At 54.2% G+C, this 20,518-nt stretch overlaps 2 protein-coding genes across 2 annotated transcripts; both read left to right on the plus strand.

Moving 5' to 3' along the window:
- The first annotated feature begins 1,704 nt into the window (after positions 1 to 1,704).
- Positions 1,705 to 9,443, plus strand: RPS19 (ribosomal protein S19). The gene is made up of 6 exons (XM_037065462.1): positions 1,705 to 1,813; positions 2,173 to 2,243; positions 2,527 to 2,627; positions 7,417 to 7,600; positions 8,141 to 8,195; positions 9,379 to 9,443. The coding sequence occupies exons 2-6, from the start codon at positions 2,173 to 2,175 to the stop codon at positions 9,403 to 9,405; spliced, it is 438 nt and encodes a 145-aa protein (XP_036921357.1). The 5' UTR covers positions 1,705 to 1,813; the 3' UTR covers positions 9,406 to 9,443.
- A 6,548-nt stretch (positions 9,444 to 15,991) lies between these two features.
- Positions 15,992 to 19,525, plus strand: CD79A (CD79a molecule). Its single transcript, XM_037065475.1, has 5 exons — positions 15,992 to 16,288; positions 17,678 to 17,983; positions 18,219 to 18,337; positions 18,910 to 18,978; positions 19,095 to 19,525. Exons 1-5 carry the CDS (start codon positions 16,213 to 16,215, stop codon positions 19,206 to 19,208), a joined length of 684 nt encoding a protein of 227 aa, XP_036921370.1. The 5' UTR covers positions 15,992 to 16,212; the 3' UTR covers positions 19,209 to 19,525.
- The last annotated feature ends 993 nt before the right edge of the window (positions 19,526 to 20,518 follow it).

A 20,518-nucleotide genomic window follows, 5' to 3' on the forward strand; every position in this document is an offset into this window, starting at 1 on the left:
TGTACATCAGAAAATGTATAAAATTGAATATAAATACCCAAGTATAGGCAAATAAAAACAAAAATATTCTAGTATATGGACATTTATAGTTACACGTGGATACAAATTCAACACGTGTTGATTCTGGGTGAGAAATCTGAGATACTAAAACTATCCTCAAGCTTTATAAACAATGCAAAATAGGTTTCAACAACATTCTACAGTGTAAAGGTCCTCATTGAAATGCATGCTATTATCATGCTAGAAGCATGGTTGGTGTTACAAACTGAATGTTTGTGTCCCCCCACCCTCCAAATTAGTATGTTGAAACCTGATCCCCAATGTAGTGGTACTTGGAGGTGGTGCCTTTGGGAGGTGACTAGGGAGGAGGACTCACCCTCAGAGGGTAGAGTCCTCCTAGGCCCTCAGAAAGGAAGCCTCAGAAAGCTGACTTCCCCCCACTCTGCCATGACCACACACAAAAAAGACGGTTGTCTATGAACAAAGGAGCAGGCCCTCACTGGACACCACATCTGCTGGCACCTTGATTTCAGACTTCTGAGCCTCCAGAACTATGAAAAATAAATTTCTGTTGTTTACAAGCCAGCCAGGCTGGGGTATTTTGTCACAGCTGCCCAAACCCAAGACAGTTGGTTTTAATTTTTAACAGATACTGGTATAACATACTGGCTTAATAATTAAGGCATTGTGCATACGCAGTACCTCACTGCAGAAAAAAAATTACTATTCGCTCTGACGGTTTAAACTCTCAGTCTTTTAAACATAAGAAAATAGATACACACATTTAAATGTTTCCACTTTTGCAACAAGCTAACAGTTTCATCAGACCATTGGTGTGTCTTTCTTGTTCTTGAACTGTGTAAGGATTAAACTCGAGTGTGCATGTAATAATACTACATAATCTTTACCTGTGCCTGGCACACACGCAGAAAAAATTGTTGCTGGAATTCGTACGTGATGCACCATGTACAGAAGCAGTCACTTAAAAGAGATAAACAATTGGGATCTCGGGGTTTGCATTTAAATTCTTTCACTTTTTTTTAATGGAAAGACTTAAGACTTGACAGGGGAGATGGACGGCCTAAAGCTGCACAGGTCAGTAAAGCAGATAAATATAAATAAGCAAGCAAGAGTAAGGACTTCGCGAACACATTCAGGCACTAGGAGGCAGAGCTGAACTAAATTCTCCAGGTTCGTCCCGGCCCTGATCTCTCTGCCTCCAGCCTGAGCTGTTGTGAAGTAATTTCCGCCCTAAGAAGGGTGGGGCTTCGGTCGGCTGCTCTCGCGATTGCTAGTGGTCGAAACCGGAAAAGTGGTGGACATACTTGTTTCTACCACTTCCCTTAGGCTCCCCATCACAGTTCCGCCCTCACTATCCCCACTTCCGGCCAGTAAAGCCACTCGGAGACAACGGAACTAGGGGTTTTTTCTGTCCATCGAACTGCTCCATAACTTCCGCCATCACAGTGTCCTCCGCGGCTACTTTGATCAACGCAAACGAAACCAGATCCCCCAAGCTGAAGACAAGAACGCTCTCTCCTCTCTATTACGCTCCAGGAGAAAGAGGGGCGGAGAAGAAACGTGTCTTCAGGACCGACCCCCTTCCCTTTTCCTTTGCCTTCCCACTGCTTCACTGCACACCCTCCCACCTCAGAGGAAGCCAAGCCCCATTCGCCCTAAGATAGGCGGAGCCGCCTTTTCTAACCCTGTTCTCGCGAGCTCTCAGACTTCTCGCGAGAACCGGCGCCCGACTTGTGCGCACGGGAAACCCCGTTGCTCCCTTTCCCCTGGCTGGCAGCGCGGAGGCCGCACGGTAAGGAAAGCGCTCTGGGCTGGGCTGTGTGCGAATGGCCCGGATCCGACACCCCAATCCGAAACGCATGCTTGGGAGCTCCGGGGTGTCCGCGCGACGTCGCCCCGCCCCCAGAAGCTTCAGCCACGTGCGAGCGGCAGGCCCGGACATGCCGGCTCGGCGCGGTCCGGGAATCGAGACTGGGCCTGGTGGTCAGCCCAGAGCGCAGGGAGCCGTAGAGTCAGAGACTGCAGTCGTACGACGTTTCTACAGACGCGGGCGCCAGTCAGGGGAGCGCAGCGGTTTAGGTTGCGGTGGGACCCTGTCGCTCTTCTCCACCAGTTCAATTCCCTTGTTCACGTGCTTGGTCCTTCCCGCAGATGCCCGGAGTTACTGTAAAAGACGTGAACCAGCAGGAGTTCGTCAGAGCTCTGGCAGCCTTCCTCAAAAAGTGAGTGCGGGGCAGGGGTTCCAAGTGAATGGAGGCTGTGGTCTTTGCCTGACCCCTGGGTCCGCAGTGCCCCCTCTGGTAGGGGACTCTTGTTGGAGGTCTCAGTTGGAGCCCATGCTTTCTTCGTGAGGCCCGGGTTGTGTTTGAGTTTCAGCCTCTTTATGTATATTCTGAGACACCTCCAGCTTCTGTTAACCTATGGTCCTGTTGAGAGAAGGGTTTTGTGGAAACTCCTGAATTGTGCCTTTTTTTTTTTTTTTTTTTTTTGCTCTCTTGGTCGCAGGTCCGGGAAGCTGAAAGTCCCTGAATGGGTGGACACTGTCAAGCTGGCCAAGCACAAAGAGCTTGCTCCCTATGATGAGAACTGGTTTTACACGCGAGCTGGTGAGGAACTGGGGGTGTTGGTTGGGTGACCGTGGCACAGGCCATGCTTCTGTCCCCTCTCTGACCTCTTACTTGCCCCCCACCCCCAGAAACCTTTGACTATCACTGCATGCTTTGTGTGATGTTCAATACCTTAATGCTCTGTGTGTTTCTTCATTTGTAAGAGGTCTCTGTGAGGACCGGTGGCTTCCTCTGATCCTCAAGGGAAACCCAGGAACAAACCAGTGTCCAAATTTTGCTTAGAGGTGATTTGTTCTATAGGCAGGCATTATTCGTTTTCTGTCCAGGGATCCCAACTTCCTGAGTTCAGATCCTCCTCTACACTTAATTTGTGGTTTCCATCTGCCTGTACCATCTCTGAAATGGGGTTAATGGTGTGTCAGTGCAGACTATTGTTGGGCCAAATGAGTTTAATGCAGATAAACTGCTTCAAAGTATGCTTGCCTATTGCAGAATAATCATTGAAGAAAAGTCAGCTGTCTTATTTTGATTGCTCAGAGCTGTCTCCCACTCTATAGCAAGTTATTCCTAAGTGGTTGGGGATCTGGCAAGTCCAGAATGCTCAGAAGAAAACTTTACCATCGATCAGCCTGTGACCATCTGCCAGCTCTCTGTCTTACTGATCTTCCAGTAATAACTTAGGAGGATTAAAGTGTAGCCCCTGACTTCACAGTGCTAGTCTTTATACTTGTTCTTGATATTTCCAGTTTCTCCAAACTGTCACTGCCAACCTCCCTCCTCTGAAGTGTGGGGGCTCCATCCTTGCCAAAGCTTGCCTTCACATGGGAAATTGGTGGAACGCAGAGTCTTGAAATTGACAGAACTTTAGAATGGCAGAGAAGAGTTGCCTTGGGTACAAGCTGTCTGGCACTTTAGAACATGTGTTTTGCAGATTGGCGGTGCGCTCGTGCATTATTGGATATCCATGGGGGCTGCTCTGTGTCAGGCCCTAGACTGGGCACAGGTGCCAATATGACTGAGCCGCAGCCCTTGGCCCCTGGAGACTAAAAGGTCAACTTTGTGAGGTGGGAAAGGTGGGTGGCATATCTACCCACCCACTGCTTTGCTTTTAGAAACAAAATGGAGTTGGTGAGGGGAAGCTGACTTCCCTGGACACACCACCATCCCATTGGAGTGAGGCTCCCTGGTCCTAAACATTCTTTGGCAGTGCCCCAAGAGTCAGTAGGTCAGGGCAGCTTTGGATCTAAGATTTGGAGAAAGAATCTGATGGCTTTCCCCATTTGGTCAGGTGAATATATGTGTATATTTTAATCTGTACCTAACAAAAACTTACCAAGCAGGACTGATGCTTCTTGTCTTTTTTTTTTTTAATAGTTGATGTTAGAGAGTTTAAGTAACCTGTTCGGGGTCTGCCAGCTAGTGATTGCCACAGTTCTTCCCACCCTGTCATTGATGGAGGGGAGTGGGGGCTCCAGCTCTTTCCTGGCAACATTACGTACTTGTATTTCTTAGTGGGAGAGATTAGCGGGGAAGTGGGTCCATGCCCTGTATGATTCTCACTTGCTGTGACCCCTTTCTGCCCACTGTGCCCCTTCCACAGCGTCTCATACCGGGCTGGGTCCTCTGCCTGCCCTCGTGGTGACCCTTCCTCGGGGTTTCTGAAGCTGTCGTTTTGACCTCACTTGGTCCTCACTTCTGTTGCTCTGTCAGCATAGAGTGATGGTCCTACACCACGGTCTGTTGTGGACATTTCGTTGGGGGTACAGCCACGTCCATCTGGTTACATCCAGGCAGAGGCCAAGTTACAGTTTGAGCAGACTACGTGGCCTATGAAGCCTAAGGTATTTACTGTCTGACCGTTTACAAGAGAAGTTGGTCTGTCTCTGTTTTACAGTATAGAACAGATCTTACCTGTTAAGTATAGAACCTAGTTCAGTGGTCGGCTTGTACTCTGGACAAGGTGGTGTCACAGGAGAGTCTTGTTCACCAAAGAGGAAACGGGCAGGCGGGTGAATTGGCCCTGGGAGGGCAGGGCAGGGTATATGCTGTTTGCCTTTCCTCTTTTTCTGGATCATAGGGGTTTGCCTCCTTCACACCCTCAGTTTTAGGGTGGTGGCAGTGAAGAGGAGTATAAACTCTGGGGTGTGCCGGGCCCTGTGAGGGTGGGTGGGCTGGAAGAGGGGCAGGGCTGTAGGAGAACGGAGTCTCCAGGCAGTGGTGTGCGGCGTGGTGTGGCTAGAAGGAACCTGCCGCAGGAGAGTCGGGACCTGCTGGAATGGCAGGAAGGGTGGCAAGGAAAGACTTTAGGGGGGTGCGTGGTGGCCCTGGGCAAGCCTCGTTGATCTTGACTCTCGAAATGGCCCACCTGAGAGTGGGGTGAGAAATCAGTGTGTGTCTTGTTGGGCATCTGGCAGTGGACAGCTGCTTAGTTGGGACATGCAAGTGCGCTTTATTGTAGGGTGTAGGTTGAGCCGTCTGCATGGGGCTGGGGGCCTACCTCCTGTTGTGTTAGTGGGAAGAATGAGGCAGGGTGCGCATTACAGGAGCAAGTCAAGGGCTGAATCATTGTCAGGGAAGTGATTTAGCAGAGGAGGGGTCAAAGGCAAAATGCATCTAGAGGGCTTCTTTCCCTCACTTTGACTAAATAGGTCAGGCTGGGGCCACTAATCGGAACTTAAAACCAGCTATTGAGATGCTGAGCTGTGAAGACACCAGGCACAGCACTGCTTGGTCAGCCATGTGTTCCGTGTCGGGTCCCAACCTCGTGGCCCAGCAGGCCATGCAGCTTCCTCTACCTTGACTGGACTTACACTGGGCAGGGGCCCTACGTGCTCCCTGCTTCACAGGTGAGGGGCAGGTTGCCGCCCCAGGGAGCAGGAGGCCATTAGAGGGACCGCAGACATAGCCATTGGTGACAGCGCCTCGCTCACTCGCCCTTGTAACACCTGCAAGTGCGTCCCGGATCTGTGTGGTCACAAGGCCACTTCAGAGGTGGGGCTAGGGGCTGGGTCTCAAGGGCTAAAGCAAGGAGAGTGAGAAGGAGGTTGGTCTTTTGTGGACCTCCGTATTTCCACTGTTAAAGCTTCCAGTTTTTGACCTTAATAACCTTCCTCTTCCTCCTAATAGGCCAGGGAGATGACTATCAATCACAAACTGGGGTGACAGGGGAGGGCCTTGTAACACCTGACATCATGCCAGGTCGGTTAAGAAAGTTTGAACCCAGCCTACCCTGTTGAAGGAAACAACAGGCTTTCCAGGAAGGTGTTCTCCTCCAGTTGTTACCCAAGTGAGCACAAACCTGAGAGAGATAGGCGGGCTGACGCAGCCGATGAGCGGGTTGAAATTCAAACTATCTATTGGGCAGCTCGGGGCTGGGCCGCCTTTCCCATATCGAGCCCGGGCTGGGCCTGATCAAGGTGCTGGTCTCAGCTTGGTGAGACCAAGTTTCGGCATCTCATTTCTGGTAGGCAGCCTCTTCTGGGCATCTTGGGAGTGTCCACCTTACCCCCTCCCTCAGGCTGTCCTCTGCCCATCTCAAGTGGGGAAGCTGATCTCCCCAGACCCAGGGGCGGCGGTAGGTGTTTGGGCAACTGTGCGGGCCTTAAAAGGTAGAGTTTTTCTTGTGATGTCACTCCAGGCAGAGAGATTGTGGGTGCAGGCTTATACCAAGTGAGTTTCTCCATCCTGCCAGGGGGTGGGCAGCTTGATGCCTGCAGGGCAGGGGTGTAGAGGGTAGGGTGAGGGGAAGTTTAGGATGGGAAAGGACCAAGGAGAGGTGTGTTGTTGTTGTTGTTGAGTGGAGGCAGTGAGTCTGCAGGCTGCACTGTCGACCCCCAAAGCCCATGGCTGTATCCTGTCAGTCAGAGGGCAGGGAAGACGGGGACCGGGGGTGTGGAGAGAAGGCGGGCCCCACTCCCCACTCAGTCTCGGCCCGTCCCCAGCTCACAGCCCTGGAGGTGCTCGCAGCTCTCACCTGCCTCTGAGCAGTAAGTAGTTACAGCACTGGCCTCTGGGGTGGCCTGGGGTCCCTGCCCTTTGTGTCCCGTCCAGGCAGTGCCCTGTGACGACTGAAGTCTGGGCACTTGGTGCACCTCGGCCCCAGTTCCTTTAAACCTCAGTGGCCCCTTGAGGTAGAAAACCAGAACAGTCTGGAGGAGCTGTCCCTCCAGAGTTGTGTGACAGGAGGCCAGTGAGTGCCTGTTTTCTGTAAAGGACAGCAGCACTTGACACATTCACATGGAATCCTCACAATTACTCTCATCTGCAAGATAGTTACCCTCTGGTTCTTGGATGGGGACAGGTGCCTTGCCGGGGCCAAGCGAGGACATTTCCAAGGAGCCTTACCCAAGCCAGTGTAGGGACAAGAGCCTCCAAGTCCACAAAGAGGGTGATGCCCAGTGCAGGTTGCAAACATTCACTGCATGGGGGCTTGGCCCTGCCCCCCTTTTCCACCCCCACCACAGTCTTTCCGGGGGTTGAGGGCTCAGAATTGCACTGCAGTGGCAGTAGGTCCCTTCTCCGTACTCCTCCCCTCTGGCGTTCGGAGACAGACACTTGGGGCTTAAGCATTCATTGGGCTTTACCCACAGACCCTCAGGTTCAGCCTCGGCAGGACGGTTCTGGCACTCCCTCCACTGCTTGGGTGTCCTGTGGCCTGGACTGGGCCCGGGGTGCAGCGTGGCCTGGCCGTGGTGAGAGTGGAGGTCAGATGCTGGGTCTTAGTGTGTGTGCTCAGCCCCCCCTGGCTATGAAACAGTATTGGCTGCCACACACAGAACTGATGATGTGTCGGGGCCCTTCCCTCAAGTCTGCCTTGCACCCTACCCAGCTTCCACGGCGCGGCACCTGTATCTCCGGGGCGGCGCTGGGGTTGGCTCCATGACCAAGATCTATGGAGGACGACAGAGAAATGGTGTCATGCCCAGCCACTTTAGCAGAGGTTCCAAGAGTGTGGCCCGCCGGGTCCTCCAAGCCCTGGAGGGGCTGAAAATGGTGGAAAAGGACCAGGATGGGTAAGCAAGGAAGGGGAAGCTGGGAAAGGGGGGTGATGGAGAAGCCTTGGGGCCAAGTCACCTATAATGAACTTAGTGAGGGCTGTCCTGCTCCCCCCACGCAGAGGTGCCAGGTCTGTCTGTGCACAGTCTGGACCTGCCCCTCTGGTGGATGGGGTTCTGCAGAAAAGGGAGCAGCCAAGGGTCTCGCCCCGACCTCTCTGGCTGACTGCCCTGGACTCCAGGAAGGTAATTTAGCAACTGTCCACTTTCATTAGCCTGCTCGTTAACTTTGCCCAATTGATTTTTCGGGGCTTTTGATCTAATGCTTGCACAAATGACACCCTGTCAGCTCCCAGGGGGCCCCCTCTCTGCCCCAAGCTCCTTCGAATGCAGCCCACCAGGGCCATCAGTGGGACTTGGCTGGCAGCACGTGGTTCCATGGCTGGGTACCTTTTCGGGGAAGCCCCATTCACATCCAGCCTGGCAGGGAGGGTGGTTGAAAGCCTTCATTCAGCGGGGGCTGCGTAACCCTTTTCTCTCCCCACCTCCTCCCTCCAGGGGCCGCAAACTGACACCTCAGGGACAGAGAGACCTGGACAGAATCGCCGGACAGGTGAGGCCTGGGTAGAGGCTGAGGCTGTGGCCCTGGGTCACTATCTGGGCATTTCCCCTAGCCTTGGCTGGTGTGGTTCAGGGGGTTGAGTGCTGGCCTGGGAACCAAGAGTGAACCAAAGGGTCACTGGTTGAATACCCAGTCAGGGCCTATGCCTGAGTTGCCAGGTCCCCAGCAGGGGGCATGTGAGAGGCAGCCCTCTTTTTGCCTCCTTTTCCCTCTTCCTAAAAATAAATAAGTGAAATCTTTTTTGAAAAAAGAATTTACTCCCCTGGAGGGCACAGCCTGGGCTGATAGGGGTGAGAGGGGCCTTCCCTGGGAGCTGGCAGGGGAAAACATTTCTGACTCACTTTTTGCTAGAACTGGAGTGAAGGGAACCCAGGGGTTCGGATGGGCTGCTTTTTATGCAGGGCATCAGCTTTGCCCAGATTTCTGTCTTCGGTGTTTCCTCCTCACTCTTCTTGTTTCTGCATCAGGTGGGGTGGCTTACAGCTCAGGGCTCCATCCTGATGGCTGGCCGGCTGGACACCCTGGGGCAGGGTTAGTTCAACTGGAGCCAGTCTCCCTGTTGGGAGAGGGATCTACTTTTGCTTACTTCGGAGTGATTAGGATTAGAATTCGGTGAGCTGCAAAGGGCAGGAACCCTATATCCCGCAGCACAAACCAGCGACCTTGTTGGTTTCTGGAGAAAGAGGGAGGGAAAAATCTACTGGTTGCATTTCCAACGTCCCGATCTGGGGATCAGGCCTACAACCCAGGCGTGTGCCCTGGCGGGGAATCACACCTGCGACCTTCCACTTCGCAGGCTGGCACTCAGGCCTCCCAAGAGCCTTGAAGTGTGTAGTCACTTGAGCCAAGTGTCAGAGGAATGGAAGGTGCTGCCTTCTGAAAGCTGGGTGGCCAGGGTGGGGCTCTTCCAGAGCCGGGCCTGGCACGGACGTCAGGGTGGGTGAGGGCGTTTGGCAGTGTTGGAATCCCACTTCAGCGCTCTTCCTTGGGTCCCACCTGATGATTCTAAAAAAGGTGACAGGCCCAAGCTTGTGGGGGTTCTCACAATGTGAATACATGTGAGGCCACACATGTCAGGAGGCCTGGTGTCCTCTGGGCAGGGCTGGCTCACAAAAAAGTGCCGGAATACAGACCCACAAGTGTCCTCAAGGAACTTCTTCCATCTTTCCCACAGGTGGCAGCTGCCAACAAGAAGCATTAGGACAAATGATGCTGGGTTAATAAATTGCCTCATTCGTAGTCCTGGTCTGAGTCTCTTGACTGGCGGCTCCTCTTCCATGTGGGGGCCTGAGGAAGGGAGAGCCAGGGGTCCCTGCGGGGCTGTGGCTGCCGGAGCCTGGGGTGGGTGGGTGGGCCGCGCTCCAGAATCCCTTGCACCTCCCTCACATAGTGCCTGTGCAGTTCTCAGGAAATGAGAAATGAAAGAGAGGCTCTTCAAGCAGTGGCCCCAACAGAGGCCTGGGCTGGTGGAGTGACCCTGGCCCCTGCTGAGACAAGGCAGGAAAGGGCCCCTGGGGCTATAGTGTTTTTTCGGAAGGAGGTGGACAGGGATGGAGCACAGAATCCAGCTCAGGCTGAACTGTGCCTGCAGTGCACCTTTCCGTTGTCTGCGTGGGCAGGACGGTCCTGCCTCAGACTTCACTTAATCTGACCTTGGACTCTGCTGTGACATCCAGCTGGGTGTACCTGCTCCAGCAGTACAACAGCAGTTATGCAGCACAGAGCAGGCTGAGACCTGCCTGTCACACCCTGGGCAGGAGAGGGAGCTGACATCCTGTTCCCTTCATGTGGGGTGCCGCCCCCATCTACAGTCCTGCATGGCACTTGGTTCTTGGTGCCAATGGCATGGGTGCTCTGAACATGATTGGGCCTCTTGTGTGGGCAGCAGAACTAAAGGGTGCCTGGTGGACAGGTGCTAAGCTACTGGGATGGTCCTGGAAAGGGCCCCTTTCCAGGGGGCCACCCACGTGTGACTAGGCACATCTCCTGATTGGGGAGAACTCAGCCTGAGCTGGCTTGGCCAAGGACTGCAGTCCAAGTTACCCCTCAGAACGGACCCATATCCTTCAGGGTCAAGCCAGACTTCTGAATCCCAAACAACTGGGGTTCAGATACCAACTCTGCCCCTAACTGCACAACCTGGAGTAACTTACTGCCCCTCTGAGCCTTCCAATCCTTGTCTAGTGCTGCTTACTCCTGAGGCGTCCCAGAGATGCAGCATTGAGAGGGTGCCTTGGCTCAGAGCATCCTGCTCTGACTCACGTGGGTCACCCAATGTAAGACCGTGGTGTTCACAGTAGAAGGAATATCAAGCCAGAATTGTATACCCAGTGAGGACAAGCTGTTGTCCCAGCTCAGAATTTGTCAGTACTGGGAACTTGGTGCTGAAAACACTTAGAGCCTTCCACGTGCAAGGCACTTTGTTTACACTCTGCAACCTTTCGAAGTAATAGACAAAAGGCACCTGCAGTTTGGAGATGGGGAAAGTAAGTCACAGGCTGGGTAATTGTGATGTCTCATGCACTGTCCCTCGGAAGTGAGGGAAATGGTAAAATGAGGCCCAAGGTCACCCCTCGTTCTGGCCCCAGTTTCCTCTTTTGCTAACTCAGATTGCAGACTTCTCCAAGAGTTCTCATGAGAATGCAGTGCCAATCATCTGGTTCCCGGGCACAGCGCCAGACCCCAGAGGCACCGGGTGAGAGGGAGGTGGAGGCGCCCAGGCCGGCCAGACAGCCCTGAGAAGGCCGGCAATCCTGCGGCCGCGCCTCTCCACCACTGGGCGGCAGTTGAGGGCCTAGAAACCAGCTCAGCCGCTGGTGGATATGAAGCAAACGAATTTCTAGAGACGCAGCCTCTGTCTGGTTCCAGGCTTCTTCCTTAGAAGGGAATCATAAGGAAGAACTGAAGCAGAAGGGGCTAGTGACCTGCTGAATACATTGAGGGTCCCCACAGGACACTGGGGTCCCTGGAGGAAAAGGGAGAGGGCCACCCGGCCAAAGGAGAGGACCTTCCCCTAGGAACTATGCTATGCACCCTCACAGCCTCACAAGGTGGGGCGTTGTGCCCACATTACAGGAGAAGAAACAGAGGCTCAGACGACTGACCAGTCAGCTGGCAGAGTTGCGATTCAAACCCAAGGATGGTGGTTTGAAGGCCATGCTCTTTTGTGAGGGTTGCCTTTCTACAAATTATGAAATACTTCAAGCATGCAAAACAGTGCATGTGGCAGTGTAAAGAAGACTCATGAACCCACCACACAACTTCAGAAACAAAACGAGGCATAAAGTAGAGGTGGTCCAAGCCCTCTGTGCACCCTTCCCAGTCACAACCTCCTGGCTCCCCCAGAGGTGACGCCCTCAGGAACTGCTGTCACTCGCCCTCATAAGTCTACAACTTCCCTACAGACACACATGCCCCTAAGCTCACAGTGTTGTTTTGCCTTTTGAAAACAAGTCAACTGTATCATGCTACCGTGCCTTCTCATTTTCATGGTTTGTTTGGGGTTTTTTTTTCCCCTCGGTGCAGCCCCATGGACGTGGGAGGCTCTGCCTTTTCCGCCTGCTGTGCACTTCTTTGTGGGAGGAGGGTTCACATTTATTCTCCTATGCATGGGGTTTCGCTTGTTTCCTGGTTTTTTGCTACCAAAAATCGCCTGGCAGTACATTTTTTTCCTTTGTGTCTCCTTATATATGAGGGTGTGTGATGGTTCCCTCACTGCTTGGAAACACCTCAACAACCACGTATCATTCCCTACCCCCACCCCCTCAGACCTCGTTTCACTCCCGTGTGACCTAAAATGATGCTCAGAGGAACCTGGGCACACAGCGACTTTGAATCCCTGCTCCGCCACCAGCCTCCATCACACCAGGCATGTGACCGTGACAACGTCCCCTCTCGGGGCCTCAGCTTCTCCTCTGTAAATGGGCTTGCCCACTTGTGGGGAGGCTGACTGAAGAATGCCGACCATGGCTATTCACTCTTCGGGTACAGGGAACATCGTTTCATGCCAGCACTAGGAAGGTACTCGTACCCTAATCTCTCGGATTAAAAATGCCAAGGCTCAGACCTTCCACTCAAGATGGCAGCATACGCAGACATGGCTCACCTCCTCTCACAATCACATCAAAATTACAACAAAAATATAGAACAACCATCACTCAGAACTATCAGAAATCAAGTTGAATGGAAGTCTGATAACTACAGAATTAAAGAAACCACACCCACCCAAACTGGTAGGAGCACAGATGTGGAACAGGCTCGTCCGTGTGATGGATAAAAATTTGGGAGGGCTATTTCGGAGCAAGGAGCCCCAGCCCCACACCAGGCTCCTGCAGGCCAGGGTTCCAGTGGCTAGAAAATAAGTCCCAACAACTTCAGCTGCAAAAACCAGCAGGGACTGAGTCTGATGGAGGAAACTTCTAGAGCCCCAAGCAGTTCCTCTTCAAGAACCCTCACATGGACTCACCTACTCAGACTCGCTCCCTCTGAGCTCCAGCACCAGGACGGCAGCTTGAAAGGCACCAGTGGTGTAGAGGGAGAAACTGAAGTGTCTGGCATTGAGAGCTGCCAAGCCGGTGCCGTACCTGAGTGATGTGGCTAACCTTATTTGACTCACCTTGGAGATCCACACAGACTCTGCCCCACCCAACTTACAGGCCCACTCAAGCTGCTTTTCCATGGGAATGTCTGGTCTTGTCTCGTGCTTCACAACTTCCTAAATCTTCTCAAACAAGCAACAGCTATCTTCAGTGAGCCCCAGGCCCAGCACTAGCAGCAGCCAGCCTAGATTTACAGGCTTCACTGGGGAATCTCCAAGCCCAGCACAAGTAGCAGCCATTTCAGACTGCTCTATAGCTGAACCAGGGTGGCCCCGGGCAAAACACAGGTGGAGGCTGATCTTGGCCTGTACCACCCAGGAAATGCCAGGGTCAGCATACCTAGTGGACAGCTACAGCCATGTTGGAACACCACCACCCTGCCCTGCACAGTTGATCCTCCATAGAGGGTGGACATTGGTGGTCAGTGGTCACAGCCAATCCTTGCAGGTGACTGGCCTGGGTAAATTCCTCCCATTGGTCTGCCAACAGCAACTAAGGCTCAACTACAAGAGGAGGGTGTACTCTGCCCACATGGAAGTTGCACCTCCAGTACCCAGCTTGGGTGATAGGAGAGGCTGTGCCACTGGACCTCACAGGACACCTACTACATTATGTCATGCTACCAAGACAGGGAGTCAAAGCAGCTCTGCCTAATACATAGAAACAAACCCAGGGAGGCTGCCAAAGTGCAGAAACAAAGAAACATGGTCCAAATGAAAGAGCAAATCAAAACTCCAGAGAAAGAAATGGAGATAAGCAATCTCTCAGATGCAGAGTTCAGAACACTGGTTATTAAGAAGGCTCAAAGAACTTAGAGAGGACCTCAGCAGCACAAAAACAATCCACTCAGAAACGAAGGATACACCAACTGAAATAAAGAACAATTTTATTGTTGGTGTAGCTCAGTGGATTGAGCGTGGGCTGCCAACCAAAGGGTCACCAGTTCAGTTCCCAGTCAGGGCACATGCCTGGTAGGTTGCAGGCCAGGTCCCAGTATGAGGAGCGTGAGGAGCAACCACACATTGATGGTTCTCTCCCCCTCTTTCTCCTTCTCTTCTTCTCTCTCTAAAAAGAAATAAATAATATATTTTAGCCCTGGCTGGTATAGTTCAATGGATTGAGCCCAGGCCTGCAAACCACACAATCGCAGTTCAATTCCCAGTCAGGGCACATGCCTGGATTGCAGGCCAGTTCCCAGCAGGGGACTCACGAGAGGCAACCAAACATTGATATTTCTCTCCTTCTCTCCTTCCCTTCCTCTCTAAAGATAAATAAATAAAATCTTTTTTAAAATCTTTTTTAGAAAAGAACAATTTTCAGGGAATCAACAGTAGGGTGGCTGAAGCCCAGAATTAAATCAATGATTTGGAACAAAAGGAAGCAAAAAACAACCAATCAGAACAACAAGAAGAAAAAAGAATCCAAAAAAATAAGGATAGTATAATCAGCCTCTAGGACAACATAAGGCAATCCAACATCCGCATCATAGGGGTGCCAGAAGGAGAAGAAAAGGAGCAAGAAATTGGAAATCTGGTTGAAAAAAATAATGAAGGAAAACTTCCGTAATTTGATGAAGGAAATAGACATGCAAGTCCAGGAGATACAGAGAGTCCTAAACAAGATGAATGCAAAGAGGCCCACTCCGAGACACATTAAAATGCCAGAGGTTAAAGATAAGGAGAGAACCTTAAAAGCAGGGAGAGAAAAGAAGTTAGTTACCTAAGTGAGAGTTCCCACGAGACTGTCAGCTGATTTCTCAAAGGAAACTGTGCAGGCTGGATAGGACTGACAAGAAATAGTCCAGGTCAAGAAAAGCAGGGACATACAGCCAAGATTGTTCTATCCAGCAAAGATACCGTTTAGAATTGAAGGGGAGACAAAGAGCTTCCCAGACAGGAAAAATCTAAAGGAGTTCATCACCAAACCATTATTTTTTTTAAAAAGACTCTACTTACTTATTTTTAGAGAGAGGAATGGAGAGAGAAAAAGAGGGAAAGAAACACCTATGTGTGGTTGCCTCTCGCATACCCCCAACCAGAGTCCCAGCCCGCAACCCAGGCGTGTGTCCTGACTGGGAATCAAATCTGCGACCCTTTGGTTCGCAGGCTGGCACCCAATCCACTGAACCACACCAACCAGGGCACCAAACCATTATTATATGAAGTGTTAAAGGGACTTACTTAAGAAAAAGAAGATCAAACCTGAACAATACAATTGCAAAAAATAAAATAAAAAAGTCTATCGAGAAGTGTATCTAAAACACAAACTAAGCAAACAAGAACAGAGACAGAATCATGGATATAGGCAGTGTTTGGCTGGTTGCCAGAAGGGAGGGGAGTGTAGGGGAATGGGTGAAGAGGTGAGGGAATTAAGAAGTACAAATAGGGCCCTGGTTGGTGTGGCTCAGTGGATTGAGTGCCCACCTGCACGTGGAAAAGTCACCAGTTCAATTCTCAGTCAGGACGCATGCCTGGGTTGCAGGCTGGGTCCCCAGCTGAGGGCATGTCGGAGGCAACCAATCGACTGATGGTTCTCTCTCTTTCCCCCTCCCTTTCCTTCTCTCTAAAAATAAATAAAGTCTTTTTTTAAAAAAAGGAAGTACAAATAGGTAGTTCCAGAATAGCCATGGGGATGTAAAGTACAGTATAGGAAATAGAGCAGCCAAAGAACTTACACACATGACCCATGGACATGAATAATGGTGGGGAGGTTGCCTGAGGGATTGCGGGGCTGCTGGATGGAAGGAGGCAAAGGGGGGAAATCGGGACAACTGTAGTTTATTGCTTATAGCATAAGCAATGAAATATAATTTAAAATTTTTTAACGCCAAGACTCTTGGCATTTTGGGAAAGGGAAGCCATTGCTTAGTCATAAATAGGCCTGCCTCATTTATTCCTTGTGAGCATTAATAATAGCCAACATTTACTGAGCAACTACTACGTAGCGGGTGGTGTGTGCCAAAGGTATCCCGTGCACGATACCTTTGAACCCTCACCCCCAACCCCACGAAGTGAGGACACAGAGGCTCAGACAGGGCACATGCTTCCCCCAAGGCCAGTAGGGCAAAGACTAACAAAGCTCAGCGTCGCTGCCCTGACCACCTGCACACAGCGGACACCCAGGGAGGAGCCAGGCTGTGAACTAGCCTCTTCCCCCCCCCCCCCCCCCCCGCCCCAGCAAGCTCCTCTCAGGGGAATTGTGGCCACCACAGGTGCAGGGAGCAGTTCCTGTCCGCTCACAGCCTGAAGCTCACTGGCAGGAGCTACCCCAAAGGGCCCAGCAGTGGGGCCAGTGGAGCCCATCTCCGGCAGGGCTGGGCAGGAAGTAGGGTGGAGTTTGGGGCCCACCGGGGTGGGATCTGGTACCCCAGGGCTGCTGCATACCCACACGAACCAACCCACCGGGAGAAGATGCCTGGGGGTCCTGGAGTCCTGCAACCCCCTCCTGGGACAGCCCTCCTCCTCTTGATCTGTGCTGCTGGCCTGGGTAGGTGGCTCACAGAAGTGGGGGAGGGGGCGTGGAGGGAGGGAAACTGGGGAGGCTGGAGAGAGAGCACAGGCAGAAGGACGGGCTTCAGGGACTGGGACAGAGAGGAGCCAGCAGGAGGGGAGTGGGGAGAGGCGTCTGTTGAAGCTCCCTCTGTGTGTCTCAAACAGGCCTAGGGGAGGCTAGAGGAGGCTCAGCCATATTGAAAGGGCACCCCCACCCCATGGAGGGAGGCAGGGGCCAGAGCTGCCTTCCCCACCCTGTCCCACAGGTCAAAGTGAGGAATTAAGACGACCCCTGACTGAGCTTCAGAGCTGGGGACAGGAGGGGGAACACTCAGCTCCAGAGGAAAGGAAAAGCTCTCCCTTTCGCCGGCTCGAATCCCAGCCCCCCACCTCCGCCCCACTAGGAGCCCCTTCTCCTGCTGGGGGAGGGGTTCTTCCCACCACACCACCCTGCCCAGCCTCCCTCAGCAAAGCCAGCCGCTGGCAGGGGCTGTGACCACCTGTTTCAACGGAGGAGTTCAGAGAGGAAGCTGATCACACAAGGTTACACTGAGTCAGGATTAGAACCCTTGACCCTGAGGTTGCTGCCTCTTTCCCCACTTCTTCCTCCTTGTTTCTTCCTCACCTCCCCCGCCCCTCCTTCCCTCTCAGTTAAGAGGCAGCACCAGCCTGTGGACGGGCCTCGGGCACTGAAAGCTGGGGTTTCCCAGAGCACCCAGTCTGGGCCACTCGCCCTGCTGAGACACTCCCGTAATGCCCAGCGCAAGAACTAAGCTCACCCCTGACGTCCAGGTCGACACATGCAAGTTACAGAGAAAGAGGGCCGAGCTCAGACACAGGACAAGGCAGACCCACAGACTGGCCGGGGGGCCGGGGTTTGAACTCCCAGCCATTCCTGCTCCTCTGGGCCTCTGCTGTCCCACTTACAAAAAATGGCATCACGAGAGAACATTCCTCTAAGGGTTTTGTGAAGATTATATAAGATAAAGTATATCAGGGGCAGGGCTGGGCTGGGAAAAGTAGGCAAGGAAGGCCTTCTGGAGGAGGTGATGCCCTAACTAGCTGTGGAAGTAGCTGCCTGGGCAGGGGCACTCTGGCACTGGGGAGATGAGTATCCAAACGCAAGAGGTGGCACTGGAGAGGGGAGTGGGGACCCCTCAGGGGTGTGTCATCACCCCAGGGGTCTCTCTCTCCTCCTCTAGGTAAGCCCCTCACTCCTGCCCCAACGCTACATGCCCTCTGTACCCCCCACCTCCCCATCCTTCTCCAGTTGTGCCTTCATACTCCCCGCCCCCCCACACACGTAGGAATGGGGCGGGGGTGGGAGCCAGGGCTGCAGTGGGTGTGCCCGCCCACAGTCCCTGGCTCATCCAGCTCTCTGCAGGCCCAGGGGGCCAGACCCTGTGGGTGAACTCGGGCCCACCATCGGTGATGGTGAATGTGGGGGACCAGGCCCGCCTCCAGTGCCCACACAACAGCAGCCCCCAGGACGTCAAGATCAAGTGGTTTCTAGTCCCCCAAAGCAACCACGGAAGGCCCGCTCAGCTCCTACTCGATGGCAAGGACCCCACGGGCGACCTGATCTTCTCACCAGCAATGAAGAACCACTCAGGCCTGTACCGGTGCGAAGTCACCGACAACAACAACATCACCAAGTGGCGCTCCTGTGGCACCTATCTCCGCGTGCTCGGTGAGTGCCGGTCCTGGCTCCAGGGTCCCCCCAGAGCCAGGGACTCTGGGGCCTCCTTGTCTGTGAAGTGGGGACGGAGCCGGTGCCTGCGTGGCCAGCACCCTCGCTCCCTGCTGGGGTACACCAACCCCTTCCTCCTCTGTGGAGGGGGGACTCCTGTGGGGCCTTGCTGGGGGGCGGGGCCAGGCCGGGGCCAGGTGGGCACGGGGCTCTGAGCCGCACACCCTCCTCACAGAGCCAGCCCCCAGACCCTTCCTGGACATGGGGGAGGGCACTAAGAACAACATCATCACGGCCGAGGGGATCATCTTGCTGTTCTGCGCCGTGGTGCCTGGGACACTGCTGCTGTTCAGGGTGAGCCGCCCTGGGGGCCGGGCCCAGAGTCTGAGGGTCCCCACCTAAAGCTAGGGAGAATGCACGCACCCGTCCCACAGGGGCTGTGGGGGGTAAACAAGGGAACACAACAACAGGAGTTGACATGGTGCTGGGAGGGGCGTCCTCGCCCAGCCTTCCCTCAGGCTGTCCTCACTGCCATTCTCCAGGGGTGTTCTTGCTCCACAACCCCCACCCCTGCTGGCCCCCCGGGGGAGTTCTGTACTCTCTTCAGACCCAGAAGGGCTGCCACCCTCCAAATGTAGCCAATGCCAGGGAAGAGGGGGCTAGGGGCCTCCCAAACTCACTGACCTGCAGTCTCTTTAGGCCATAGGGCAACTGTAGCTCCTGACCTCTGATATTGCTATTAGTGGAGACGGCCAAAAGGGACTGGATCCCACCCAGAGAGACTCACTACTTACCAGATATGTGGCTTTGAGCAACGTCCCTTACTTGCTCTGATAAAGCACCTCCTGGCATCTAGAAGGGCCTGAAAACATATCCCCCTCCACCATCCCTGCCACCCCCCCACTGAGGCTCCCCATCCCCCACAGAAACGATGGCAGAATATGAAGTTCGGCGTGGATGCACGGGATGACTATGAAGATGAAAATCTTTATGAGGTGAGTGGAGGGTTGGGACAAGTTAGGAGCAGGTACTCCGGGGGCCTCAGGGGTGGGCGGGGGGCAGGGACCAGGGCATCAGGTCACTGAGGCCCACCACCGTGTCTGCACCCCAGGGCCTGAACCTTGATGACTGCTCCATGTATGAGGACATCTCCCGGGGCCTCCAGGGCACCTACCAGGACGTGGGCAGCCTCCACATCGGAGATGTCCAGCTGGAGAAGCCGTGACTGTGGCCAGCTGGCCTGGCTGGCCCTAACTGCTGTGGCCCCAGCTCCAGTGTCTCCCCCTTCCCTGTAACTTGCTCTTTTCACAGTCATTCCTGGGAGTGCCCTGCACGGCCTTCCCCCTTGGAAGGTCTGCTCTTCCTCCAGATTGTCCTCCCTTCTAATGACTTTTCCAGGCTCCCACCCACTCACCCACCCAGCTGGTAATGAGCCCTTAATTGCTGCCCCTAGGGGATTGATTGTAGCGGCCTCTGGGTCACCTCCCCCCCTTCCCAGCTCTGGCATGGCCACTTAGTGTTAATAAATGCTTCCCAACTGCAGATCTTGGCAGGAGTCATGGATCTCATGGGAACCACCCACCCTCCTGCTCTGGGCCCAGGCGTCCAGGCGTCCAGTCCCCTCCTCCCTGAGACCCAAGATTCTGGGCCTCCAGCTGCTGCCCACTCCCACTGCCCAGGACCAGGTAGCCAGTCTTGGCTGCCCCCTGAGAGAAACAGAGAGTGTCTTGGGGAGGGCCCCTCCCCTCCCCAGCCCATGTCTTCCCTGCGAAGCGGGTACACATGAGTGAATGGGAGTGACCACGTTTGTTTACGCGAATTTAAGTCCCAGAATCACAGGGGGTCTGTGATGGGGCTGGTTCCGAACTCTTCTGCGGCTACACCTGTTCTCTGAGAGTGGACTTGGGGCAGGGGACGTGGCGGGTCCGTGGCCCTGACCCGAGGGGCAGTGACAGGCACAGAGGTGCCGAGTCTCCAGACGGAGAGGGGAGGAAGGCAGACGCGCGGAGGGACAGTGACTGAGGCAGAGCTGGTGAAGGGCCAGTCAGTGAAGGGCAGGGAATCAGCGACACAGCAGAAAGCGACAAAAAGGAAAGAAGAGAAAAACGGACACGGAGAGGACAGCAACAGGTGGGGAAATGCCGAGGTGACTGCGCGGAGAGCAGGGACAGAAAGGGAAGGGCGCCGAGGACGCGAGTGACAGCGAGGGGGGCGGACGGGCGGGGAGACCCCAACGGAGAGACGGGGAGCGGGACGGAGAGACGCTCCAGCACAGACGGGCAGGCCGGGCGGGCCGGGACCGAACCCCAGAGAGGCGGCCGCGGGAGGGAGGCTGCCTTTCCGCGGCGACGCGCCCGCCGCGCCGGGAGTGGCCGCGGCCCGGGGCAGACGCAGGGAGAGCGGCGCCCGCGCCCGGCACGCCCTCGGGCCGGCCCGGGGCGGAGAGGTGGGGCCGGGCGCGCGGCGAGAAGGGGAAGGAAGCGGAGGTGCCGGGCGGGCGCGGGGCGCGGGCAGGAAGCGGGGAGGGGCGGCGGG

This window comes from Sturnira hondurensis, unplaced genomic scaffold (genome assembly GCF_014824575.4).
Source record: "Sturnira hondurensis isolate 20B ecotype Veracruz unplaced genomic scaffold, ASM1482457v3 Scaffold0015767, whole genome shotgun sequence".
Lineage (NCBI taxonomy): Eukaryota > Metazoa > Chordata > Mammalia > Chiroptera > Phyllostomidae > Sturnira > Sturnira hondurensis.

Bases quoted from the DNA above. Each gene is read 5' to 3' on its own strand.
- RPS19 (XM_037065462.1), top strand. From the start codon at position 2,173: ATGCCCGGAGTTACTGTAAAAGACGTGAACCAGCAGGAGTTCGTCAGA. The intron at 2,628-7,416 runs GTGAGGAACTGG...CACCCTACCCAG, and splicing joins CTGGTTTTACACGCGAGCTG to CTTCCACGGCGCGGCACCTG. The intron at 7,601-8,140 runs GTAAGCAAGGAA...TCCTCCCTCCAG, and splicing joins GTGGAAAAGGACCAGGATGG to GGGCCGCAAACTGACACCTC.
- CD79A (XM_037065475.1), top strand. From the start codon at position 16,213: ATGCCTGGGGGTCCTGGAGTCCTGCAACCCCCTCCTGGGACAGCCCTC. The intron at 18,338-18,909 runs GTGAGCCGCCCT...CATCCCCCACAG, and splicing joins GGACACTGCTGCTGTTCAGG to AAACGATGGCAGAATATGAA. The intron at 18,979-19,094 runs GTGAGTGGAGGG...TCTGCACCCCAG, and splicing joins AAGATGAAAATCTTTATGAG to GGCCTGAACCTTGATGACTG.